Source organism: Prinia subflava, chromosome 1 (genome assembly GCF_021018805.1).
Source record: "Prinia subflava isolate CZ2003 ecotype Zambia chromosome 1, Cam_Psub_1.2, whole genome shotgun sequence".
In the NCBI taxonomy this organism is placed as follows: Eukaryota; Metazoa; Chordata; class Aves; order Passeriformes; family Cisticolidae; genus Prinia; species Prinia subflava.
In genome coordinates, this window is record NC_086247.1 from 86,419,735 (window position 1) to 86,432,363 (window position 12,629).

Here is a 12,629-nt window from a genome sequence, read left to right on the forward strand (position 1 = left end):
GGGCTACCAAGGAGTGTTACAGAGTAATGAAAAGAAAGGACACAGAGGAGAAATGAAAAGAGGTGTATATATTAAGTCATGCCCAAAGGGTTGTGTGCACCATGTACTAATAAATGCACTGGAAGGATAAAAGGATGAACAAGGCAGTTTAAAAAGTTATTGAGCCAAAGAAAAACAATGTAGAATAGAAGTATGAAATGCTAGTGTAAAATTGCATATGGATTTAATTGGGACTAAGATGATTTTGGATGATTTGACACTGTCCCAAAAGAATGAAGAAGAAAAGACATTAAATTAAGAAGTCTTGGGAAACAGCTGGGAAAAATAGAGGTAGGGAAGTAACAGGAAGTGTCAAAAGTTGGTGGGATGTATTTCATAGACCAGGTTAGGAAAAGAAGGAATGAGACAATGAAAATTGTAGAGCACAGCAATGATCCATTACTGTGTGTGTATAGATGGAGCACTGTGGTGCCCAGTCACTGGCTCTTGTTTCACATCTTTTATAGGCAGAGGAGGTTTCAGAAGACTTCTCCTTTACAGCTCTCTGAGCCATGAAAGGACCAGCCCCATGAGATGTGCTTAGGTTCGTCTGTCTCACAGACAACAAACAAAACTGCCCAAGGATACTAACAGGAGGCAACAAGGCAAACAGCAGGACTGCAGCTCTGGATCTCAGAGAGTAGGTTTTAATATGTTTAAGGTCCTGCTTGGAAAAATCCCATGGGAGTCAGTTCTGAGTAGAAGATGGATGCATAAAAGCCGGTTGTTTTTCAAGAGTCACCTCCTCCAGACTTTAGAATGGTCCATCTTTGTGTGCAGGAGATCAACCAAAAGTGGCACAAATCCACAAGGTGGTCTCAAATAAACCCAAAAATTAAAAAAAGTTGCTTAAGAAAGAGACAAGAGCAGGGACTGGTGACCAGGAGGAAAACAAAGTCACCGTCTGAGCATGCAGGCACAGGCACAGGAAAGCTAAAACAGAACACACCAAGTATGTCAAGGGACATGAAGAGCAGCAAGAAATGCAAGCAAATCAGTATCAAAAGGAAGCCTACAGAATGTGGCTCTGCTGTTGAACACAGTAGGCAACCTGCTGACAAAGGATTAGGAGAAGGCATTCAGTGTCTTCTTTACCTTGGTTTTTATTACTCAGATTTTACCTCAGGAATCACAGCCCATGAGACCAATGTGGAGGTTTGGAATAATGAAAACTAGACAAGTAGCAAGACAGAAAACAGTTAAACAAACTGAACACACACAAGTCCAGTGGATCTGGTGGAAAATATGAGGTAATCACATCAAAAATGCTGAGGGAGACTGCCAATGTCACTGTAAGACCACTCATATCTATCTTCAAAAGATCATGGTAATTGGGGGAGGTTCCCATGGACTAGAGGAAATTAAATATTGCTCTGTTTTTCAAGAGAGAGGACTATCCAGGGAGAGATAGACTTGTCAGCTTCCCTTTGATCTCTAGGAAGGTTATAGAGCAAGTTCTTCTGGAAAACATTTCCAAACATATTAAGGACTAGGTGATTGGCAGTAGTCAGCATGGATTTACCAGAAGCCAGCTGTGCCTGACAAACCTGAGAGCCTTTTCTGATGAAACAAGCTACTGAAAAGACAAAGGGGAGACCCTTGCATGGGGGCTGGTCCTTTTGACTTTAGTGCCATCTCCCAGAACATCCTCACAAACCTTTGAAGCATAGACTAGGCAAATAGACAGCAAGATATACTGAAAACTGTCTGAATTGCTGGGATCACAGGGTTGTGATCAGTAGTGATCACCCCAGTGGAGCTCAGTCATTAGTTGTGTACCCCAGGGGTCAATACTGGGTCTGACACTGTTTAACAGCGCCATTATCGACCAGGATTACGAGACACACTGTACCCTCAGCAAGTTTGCTGGTAAAGAAAACTGCAAGGAATGGCTGATACAACACAGGCTGTACACAAGGAGAAACCAAGGCAGCTGGGACTGTTCAGTCTGAAGATGGGAAGGCTGAGAAGAATCTTATCCTTGTGTATAAATTCCTGGTTAGGGAGTTGAGGGAAAAAAGACAGAGCCAAACTCTTCTCAGTAGCCAAAGGACAGGACACAACCAATGGGCACACACTGAAACACAGAAAAAGCTCTCTGAAGGTAAAGAAACACTTTTCTTACTGTGAAAATGGTTGAGCACTGGGACAAGTTTCCCAGAGAAGTTGTGGGGTGCCCGTCCTTGGAGATACTCAAAGCCCAACTGGACACAGACATGAGCAACCTGCTCTAGCTGATGCTTTGAGCAGGGAGGTTGGGTGACTTCCAAGGGTCCCTTCTAGTCTCAACTGCCCTGTCTTGCTGTGACACAAGCACCACATGTAAATGAACCTCCTTTCCTTAGATTTCCTCTTGATTATGGAAATCACATAAAAGATGTCACAGCAACAGGTTCAGTCAGTTCCTCCACCACTCAGCAGGTTTTTTACAGTTTTAACACAAAGACTTCCAGAGATTAAGTTATTAATGAAACATGCTGATGAGCTGCTATGCTAATGAGTTGAAGATATTATTGACACAAGTCAGGTATATTAACATTGAATAGGACAAGTGTCTCCTGGATATAGGAATGTAGAGGTCACGTTCATTTCTTCACTCTGAGGAGAGGCTTGAGGGCCAATATCCCACACAGAGCATATAATCAATATATGCTACACTTTTCCTGTCAGATAGAAGACAGCAAGAGTTTGAAGAGCCAGTTAGAGGACTGCCTTCTCAAAAAAAGAATGTGTAAACTCCTTCTCTTGGCCCTAGACAGTTTTCTTTTTATAAATCTGGTGATAACATTTCAGTATATTCTATGATACTTTGACTTGTTTCTTTTTCAGCTGAACTGGTTTTATTTTGGAAAGCACCTGTTTGCAACAATGACGGAGTGAACGCAATGTAAAACCAGCTTACAAATATGGAAGCTGGGCACAAGCAGATGAAAAAGGGTGTTTTTCCATAGATATTGAGCCTGGCTCCAGAAGGATGGAAGTGCCTGTCCTACCCCCCTTCCATTTTTAGAAAAATCTGGTCCCTAATGAGCACAAGCCCATTCCAGCTCTCCAGTGTGCTTGAATGAACACTGTATGGTAACATTAATAGCAAGATGCCCCAGAGGTTGCCTATTCACACAACAAGGCTTCATATTAGTCAGACTACCAACAATCCATTCATTCTGTTTCACATAAGCCAGCAGTGTTCTTCAATGCACAGAGAAATAAACACAATACAGGCATTGCCATCATGTTTTTAACCACTTTCATCATTGACCCATTAAAGGCATTTCCCAGGAGGACTCACCAGACCGAATCTTTTGTAAGTCTGGTGTCCACTTTTCCCTCATCATCCAGAAAGAAGTCCAACCGTAGATTGGCATTGTTATCATGGGCAGAAGAATAGTTGGTAATGAGTCTTGCTGGTATCCCCAGGCATCTCAGAACTGTGGCAGAGACAGAAGTGTGATGAGAAGGACAGCTATGGAGACTGGATGACAGGATGAGAGGACAGAAATATTAATAACTAGAATAAAATGGGAAAACTCAGGCAACTCAACCCAAATAATTCCTCCTATCTTTTTTTTACATTGCACATGCTAAATATTTTATTTGGTCCCAAAATTACGAGCATTAAAGACAAGTATTGGTACAAGGGTTATAACCGAAGCAGCTGATTACCAGTGGTTTTAAAGCAGCTTTGCACAGTGACCACACCACAGAATTTCAGGTCAAATGCAACGGGTCAGCTGCATGACCAAAGAAAAAGAAGTTTGAGCTTGCAGGAGATACACAACATATTAAGTCTCTTAGTAACTCAGGAGAATTATGAGTCTATGCTAAAAAGAAAATTAATAGAAAGTATCTCTTTTTGATTGATTTGGAGTTTTCTTGTTTGATGTCTGCTGTCAGAAAGGATCTGGAGAACACAAAGAATAAAGTAGAAAATGATTGCTAACAATGGTGAAAAGCTGCATTACTTGCAACTGACATTATAAGGTTTGGGAATGTGAATAGAGCACATTACATAATTCATATTGCCCACTAAGTAACAGCATTTTGGAGTCAGCATCTCTTCCAATAAAAGAGGAGGATCAAAAAAAAAGCCCTAACTCTCACACCATCACAATAAAACACTGATGACCCTTCTTACCACTTGACAAGTGGTAAATTTAAGAGATGTGGAAAAACTGTGGAAATGCTACAGCTATGTCCACAGTCTGCATCAGTGCATCAATAGGCTTCTGTGTGTTGTGTACCCTGGTAGATAAATGGGCATGGACCACGTCCCCGGGCTAGGGGAACGGGTTTGTGGGGTGGCACATCATCTCAGCTACTCCAGATGATGATGACATACTTTGTCTCAGCCAGTAAAAGTTCCTGACTTTCAATTTAGGAGCCAACATGGGTCTGCAGAAAACAGAGGGTGAGGGGTTTTTGGTAGTTGATGGGGTTTGTTTTGGTTTTTTGTTTTAGTTTTTGCTTTTTGTTTGTGGGTCTTTTAAAATTATTTTTGTTTGGAGTTTTTGGGGGGTTTTTTGGTTGGTTTGTGGTGGTGGTGATGGTGGTGGTTTTTTGTTTGGGGTGGATTTTTGTGGGTTTTTTGTGGTTTTTTAAGGGAAAAGATTTTTATTGAAAATCCTATTTAAAAATAGTTCCAGTGCTGCAGAGTTGAACAGCCCTGCTGCTACTGCTGGGTTTTGTATATTCATTACTGTCACTACTGTGACTCCCAATAAAGTGTAACACTGCACATTCATTTCAAGTCCCTGGATGAAAAATTACCTGGATGCATCCAATACCATATGTACCTATTGATTAAACTTAATTCAAGTGCCCTCCCAGCTTCCAGCACATGAGCCATCAGGGCTCATTGGAAATAATTTGTCTGACAATTTCAAGATTAATGACCATTTTTTGGAATGTTTTAGCATTTTTAACAGATGAGTATCTGGAGTGTAATATACAGTGACCTTGGAAAGCTGGCCTGGTCACAATGATAAAAACACTGACAGATGAGAGAGACTCAAAAACACCTCAAAACAACCCTGATAGCTGCATGTGATTGTTTGGACCTTTGCTGTCCCCTGTGCAGTGGTCAGCAGCTGGATGTGTCAGTGGCTATCATCACATCAGCCACCAGACATGTGCATTTCATAATGCTCAACAAACTTTGTACTTGCAGTGCAAAGTGCCAGGTCTCTGACTTGACTAACTTAGTCAGCAAACCAAGTCTAGTTTTGCCCCAGATAAATACGCCTCTCCGTTTAACACAGCAGGCTCCAGGCCTCTGCTGCACCGCCCCAGTTTCACAGTGGCCTGCAGGCAAATTATTGCATAGTGGTGATTCAGGGCAAGTGTGGGGGGAAGGTGGGAGAACGGGTGTGTGTGTGTGTGTCTCTCTGATCAAGGGAAATCTAGATAAGGTAATGGGCAGAGGCAACAAAGGGTCCATGGAATCCACCTCAAGGAATTGCATCCACAAGAAACATTTGCATGAACTTTTTCAAGCCCTCCGTGTGAGGCCCAACCTAACCAGGCAATGTGCACTCGCAGCCCAGAAAGCCAATTGTATCCTGGGCTACATCCAAAGCAGCGTGGCCAGCAGGCCAAGGGAGAGAATTCTGTCCCTCTGTTCTGCTGAGACCCTACCCAGAAAGCTGCATCCAGCTCTGGGGTCCCCAGCACAAGAAGGACATTGACCTGTTGGAGGATCTCCATAGGAGGCCACAAAGTGTGTTCCTGTGCATTAGCAGATGATGTGTTAGAAAGGGTTAGACAATCAAAATATGGGACCAATCCAATGCTGCTTTCCCCACTGGTTTTTATGACATGCAATACTCTGTTTACTGCAACACTACAAGTCTAGTTTGACCAAATGTGTTGAGACTTAACCTTGCAGTGCTAGACAATTCATAAACTAGGCCATCATTTATTTTCTCCATTCTTCTGGCTCATAAACTTCATATAAAATGTTAACAGTGCTCAGTTACCAGGCGCAGAGACAGTGCACCTCAATTTTCCCAGGAGCAGTCCTGAGTAGGTGAGATTTGGCCTTTCTGGAGCAGTAACACTATCACATATCCCATACTGGGTAGTAATTTAATCTTTTAGGTCTAGACAACGAGCACTCTGTCTAAGAATTCTTGACAGAAATGTGGACTGTGCTGAAGAACTCAACTTTCTTTCACACAAACTTACTCTTGTGAGTCACTGAGTACATTTCACTGAACCAATAAAAAGCTAACAGATTTGTGTGGAAGAGCAGCTGCCCTGAAGGACACACCAGAGGTTTCTTTAAAGACCACCTATTTTGGGCATGTATCTTTAAGTATCTCTACTATTTACTCCTGAACAGCACAGAGCTAGGAAGTATTTTAGTTAGTTTCACCTAAAAACTCATTTAAGCAGGAACCACAAAGCAGCTTGAAGCTTTTCTCACTGATACCTACACGTGTTGAAGACACCAGCGAAGACCCAGCACTGGCCATAGTGGACAGGTTTCTTAGAACTGTAATATTCCAAGAGAATGTCCACACTTCCTGTCCAGGCTGAAGGGGCAACACCATAATCATACGTATTGTTCCAGGACCCAACAATCACACCGTCGTCATCCTTGGAGTTAATCTAAAACCAAAGGAAATAAGTGTTAGAGATGTCAGAGACTGAATAATAAAAAGCCCTTTAACTCAGCAAACAGATAGGATGAGAGAGAGTGAATATAGCCACGTTTAGGCTAGAAAGTACGATAAAAGTGTTTCTAAGTAGGGGATAAATAGGACAGTCTTGTTAAGGGCCATGGATTCTCCATCACTGAACAATTCTGACTGAAGGTCAGACACTTAAAAATAAATCTGAAATTAAATCACCATCCTGTGTATCCATGTTGCCAGTAAATAAGTTTTATTACATTAAATATGCTTATTGTTACATATTTTTAATAAATGCAATCAGTTATATACTGGTAAGCAAGCCTCAGAAATATTAAGCTGTATTCTTTCCATCAGCTCTTTTTCTGTCCATATCAACCCAGAGATTTTAATATAAACACTCCTGATTTACAACAGATTGAGAGGAGAACCAGTCTACTGTTATTTTTAGAGTAGAAACTAATTTCTTTGGTCTGGCATACATGAAAACAAGAAGGAATTTGCTGTGTAAGTTTTCCTCTGGTAAGATTATACAAAGCAAAGAGTTTTGCTGACTAATGGCTATACTGATAGGCATTAACGAGCAATACGTCTCCTAGCTGCAATTTGAATCAAACCAGTTGAGGCTGTGCAAAAAGCTCATTCACTCTGTACCTTTTAATTATGCTAATGTGGAACAGCTATATGCCAGCCAAATAAATCACAATTCTCATTTAAAAGCTTTTGGCTGCATTAACTACTGTTTTATAATTAGAAAATCGACTTCCTGTGAACTCTAGGACTGAACAAAGATAAGTATTCAGAGTCGTAACCAATGGGTTAAGAGGTTGTGCCCATCTCACCAGTGTAGGAAACATGCCAAGAAAAGAATCACTTCAAGGACAGGACAGCATGTTGATCTTCAGACTCTACTCTGGCTATAATGAGTGGAAGAAGAGAGGGACTCTGCCTGCTCTGGCACACCAGAAAGCCTCAGAAGGATTCCAACATGGGGGGCATGTCCTCAGATTAGCTCAACTCTACCACAATTCAGCTTGAGCAAGAGTGGGGTTAAGTAACACAGCTGGGATTTCAGCACCTCTTGCCCACTTCTTATTCAGGTGCAGATTTCAATGACCAAACCCCCTATCCAGTTACGGCCCGATTCTGCAGATTGGCTCTAAAGTCTATTGAGTCCTGGATTTCCAACGGTGAGCTCCTCCAGTTCTCTAAAATGTTGAGTGGCTCAAAACCTAACTAACATCCAAGCCCTCTTTGGATTCATAAACTTTGTGTGATTCTGTCCTGAGGACTTCCACAGTCCTTACATGAGAGACTTTTTTGTCTACTAGTTCAGGTATGAGCAAACCACATTTAATTCTTTCCTCTATCTAAGGGTCCAAAGCTGTATATCTAACATCCGGGGTGACAGAACTAACTAAAATGTTAAAGAGAAGTAGAGGTGTTCTCAATACTTCTTGCTGAAGCTATTCTATTCAACATGCAAGTTTAAGAGGCTAGAGAACCCACTTCAATGTCTTCTAAGACAAAGATCTCATTTTCTTAAAGCCTGGGCAAATGCTATAACAAGTGGGTTAAAGAATCATCTGTCTCCAGCAGCCATGTTTTGTGAAGTCTATTTTAGTAGCTTGCTCCGGAGAACATCTAATTACTCTAGCTCAATGACTAGAGTATTATTCTGGGAAGCACAAAGCATCAGTTCAGACCTCTAAAAAGGCAAGAGAGAGGACTCAGCCTCTGTCTTCCATAACCTGGATGAGTCTAGCATATTGAATATTAAGGATGGGACTGCTCTTGCACCCATGGCATGATTCCTGGTGCCTGGCAACTGGAAAGAGTGGAAGTCTGGATAGTCTTGGTTATTTTAGGTACTTTCATTCTGAGTGGGGTACATTTTGTGGACCTCATGTTAAAGAGGACAGTTCCTACGCTGTTTTCTCCTGGGGCCAAAGAAGCCCACTTAGACAACTGTTCTCAGCCTGATTAGGTCATTTGGGGCTTGGATCAGACACAGCAAACTCGCACCATGGCAGTGTTTTAAGACCCCACTGAGGTTAGTGCTGGAGTCCACATAAAATCCCTCAATTCCCCATCCAAAATTCCAGCCGTCATGCCACTGTGTTATCCATAGCAGGAATAGCTTTCTCAGTTATATTAGCTGCTGGAAAATGAGCACATTGTCACATAGGAAACGCTTATGCCCGGAGTGCAATGTCTGAAAGTGGCTTTCCCACCAGTGAGGCACCATTCTCAGGAAAAGGCAATGAGCCAACAGAAGTTGCTTGAACTTTACTGGAGAGAAACAAAATGTTAGACATCAGAATGGACAATTGTCAGAATGGACAGCTGATCTGTTGTGTGTTGTAGAGAGTACATCAGGGCAAGTGGGCCAGTTAAATCAGCCCTGCTTTGATTTATGAGTCTCTTCTGACATATATTAGGCATCCATTACATACCACGGCTGAGGCCACACGGCAGATTTTGATTGGATTTCCACGAGCAGAGAGCTCCAGTTCTGCCTTGTCCATCAGGAACAGGCAAGCATCCAGAATGTTTTCTTCAAACTAGATAAAAGAAAATAAAAAGGGACATGGGGAAAAATTGACTCACTTTTTATTCTGGAAAAAACAGGCAAAGCTATTTTTCCCTGTTGTTATAATTGCTGATCCATTTCAAAACTAGCTGGTCACATCAAAGCTGTGTGTTTAACAATAGAAATTTTCTTCTGGAATAATCACCCGTGTGTAGGAAAAAAAATGAAAATGTGAGAGGCTGAGAGGGAAGAGAGCATAATTTTCGATTCAATCTCAGTCCAGTTTCCAGAAGGTTGAAATGACAACACAGACTTTCTGACAGGACATGAAATTTTAAGTGCTAACAAATATGTAATAGAAGGGTATTATAATAATAACTACAAGAAGCTTGTCTACTTGCAAAGGACTTTATGTCCTTCACAGATTCGACTTGCTAATTTCAGGACTTCTCTGACAGAGCCAGTGCATTGCTGGGAACTTGAACAATAAGTGGTTTGCTAGTGGTAATTTGAAGACACTTGTATTTCAAAGTTATTTTTAAAATCTGTTTAAAATTAACGAGCCAAAAGCTTATTATATAGATTAATCCTGGTCTACAAAATTTAGACATCAAAAAAACCAAGTGACCTAAAGCAGTCTTCTTCAAAAATAGAGTGAAAAGGTACATTTTTTTCAATCTAGCATGAACAAGCACAAGAATGAATTGAGGGCAGAGGTGCCTAAATAGACCAGAAACCATTTGTCACAGAACTTGCCCTGCTATGTATTTCATTTCCCTTAGAAGAAACTGCATAGCAAAGGAAAATACCTCTGTCCCCTGGAAAATGGTAGGAGACAGGGAAATACACAATAATAAAACAAATACCTTCTAGATACAAAATTATATTAACATTCAAGGCTGTGACAGGAACTCCATGGTGTTAGGTTTTATGTTCTGTGCTTGCATCCTGAAAGATAAGATTCATGCTAATAGGATTTTTGCTCTCATGCTGCTACTAGAGCTGGATTGATTTCCTAACTCTCTACAGCCTGGCTTAGAGCTCCTTGGCAGATAAGGCCATCCTGAATTTTGCCTCCTGAAGAAAGTGAGCAAGACCCCAGATCAAACTGCTGCTTTGGCACTCTGGGAAGAGGAGGATGAAGAGTGAGGTCAAAGAGCTAAAAAGGAAGCCCCAAAGAGTAAAGACTGCTGCTGATACAGCAGGGAAGATGGGAGGGATAGAAATGACATCCTAGACAGCAGCTGAATTCTGGCATAAGCCAAGAAAGGGGAAACACCATCATGTTTCACAATCTTCAGCCATTTCCTGGCCAATGGAAATCCTTTGTTCCTGCCTTGAGGGTAGCACTGCCATGTAGATCCTTTTCAGCAAATGTCCTCCAAAGCAGCACATCTCTCTCATTTTCACCCACACTTGCACTGAATTACTTTCTCTGGAGCTGGTATTTGCTAAAGATCATTTTATAGTCTGAGCAAAACTGAATTTATGGTGTTTGGGAATAGGGAAACAGAAATTAGTGTTTCTCAGAGACCTACTACTAGTATTTTGTCATTACTGGGAATCTGAGTAATTGCACATCCCAGTCCACTCCACTGGGACGTGACGCAAATAATGTTGGGTGAATGACTGTGCTGAGGAAAACCTCTTTCCCAAGGAGAATCCTCACAACAGAAAATGTAAACTGTGGGCCCTCACAGCTGTCATTTCTGGTTCAAATTCACTTTTCTTCTGATCTGGCCCAACAGTCTTTTACTAGGATCAAAACCTGCTATCTGCACTTCAATTAATCAGGCCTGGGTTAAATCAGTAAGAAGTTTACCCTGTGAATTAAACTTTTCTCATCTACAGTTTATGAGACACTGTCAATCTTGCCAGTATATACAGAAGGAATAAAGAGGAAATAGCTATCAAGGTTGTCGCCTTCCACCTTAGCATTTACAAAGTGACACAAATGCTTGCAAAATAACTGGATTAACAGGGAAGAAAGGACAAGCTGCAAGGGCTAGCTGGCTTATACTATTACAGTAGTATAGGATGCAGAATAGCCTTAACACCAGTGCCAGTTCTGCCTGTCTTGACTATTCAGGTATTTAAAAAATATTAAATTAAACTAGATCAGTTTTCTGCCTTCACTTTTGGCAAGAAAATCCTATCTAGAGGGGAATGGACTAGAAAAATTGCAGCTATAAGGCTGAACATCTCTGAAATATCCCAGGAACCAGAAAAGAAGTAGGTGGGGCAGCAAGGACAGGTGAGTGAACCCGATCCAGGCACAAAAATGTTCTGTCTGTTCCACTGAAGCTGAAATGAAAATAAACCTATTTCAGGAGCAAGAAACTTTGGTGAAACCACATGGGAAAAAATGCAGGTGGAAAATAAGGCACGAGAAAACACACAGATGAAGTGCACGCAGATATTCCTTGTGTTACAGAGCAACACATGCAGCTGTCCTGGGCATCCTCCTGCATGCTACACTGCTTCTAATAAATGACCTTCCACTTAAACCAAAGTAAGTGAGGCTGTGTCACTTTCTGAGCTGGTTGATTTAAGGCTGTGTTTCTCACAGTCAGTTGCAGGCAGATGTGATCTCATGTTGCCTGTGGTCTGACCTGAACAAATGCATGTGCTGTAGAATTACATGGGCACAGTAGGTTTCCAAACAAAAGCAGATCAATGTATGAACATGAGAGAAGTCATGACGGCAAGAGTACTCTATGTCCACCTGTTTTAATTTTCTCACAAAACCAAAAATCAACATTAAACAATCAATATAGCATCCAACTTCTAACATTTTTCAGCTGGAGAATTTCTATGTGCCTAGGTTTCCTCCAAAGCCAAATTTCCCCAGAATCCTCCATGGAATTTTCTGAGCAACTGCCTTTTACAGTTTCTTAGGAGGGATTGCAGTCATGTTGCTAGAAACACCTCCATCCTCACTCATTGCAGCCATGCTTCAACTGTTCTGTTGTTTTCTCTTCCTCTCTCTATGTTTCCTGCTTTGCTTCTCATTACAGACAACAGTTTTGAGAACCATCTCAGACTAGTAAGCCAGTTTTGAACCCTATGCTCCTTTTCAGTTTACAACCTGAGGTAAAGTTCCCAGCTGTCATTATCCTAACTCCTTTTCAATTTACAACCTGAGGTAAAGTTTCCAGCTGTCATTATCCTAAGCAATTTTTTAGCCTAAGAGCATTACCATGCATAAGTCTACCTGCATTTTTGTGTATGACCATATACATTTCACCTCTATGACTCTGTGTGGCCTTGTGCTTTTTGCTTACATGTTGGAAAGGGCTATATATGATAAATATAAAAAGCATAATTGTATGATATATTCATAATGTAGGCCTTTCTGCTAGTACTTTTACTCACTCATAGCAATGCTCTTGCTCTTAACATCTAGGATTGCCAAAAATGTGTCT

At 41.3% G+C, this 12,629-nt stretch overlaps 1 protein-coding gene across 3 annotated transcripts in view; it reads right to left on the reverse strand.

Annotated features, from left to right (window-relative positions):
- F13A1 (coagulation factor XIII A chain) overlaps positions 1-12,629 on the reverse strand; it is a 60,442-nt gene that overhangs the window by 19,280 nt on the left and 28,533 nt on the right. For all 3 annotated transcript variants that reach the window (XM_063401870.1, XM_063401862.1, XM_063401876.1), the window contains exons 6-8: positions 9,128-9,235; positions 6,474-6,648; positions 3,329-3,467 (exon numbers count right to left, since the gene is read on the reverse strand). In XM_063401870.1, coding sequence (XP_063257940.1) covers positions 3,329-3,467; positions 6,474-6,648; positions 9,128-9,235 — 422 coding nt within the window. The remainder of the gene's footprint in view (positions 1-3,328; positions 3,468-6,473; positions 6,649-9,127; positions 9,236-12,629) is intronic.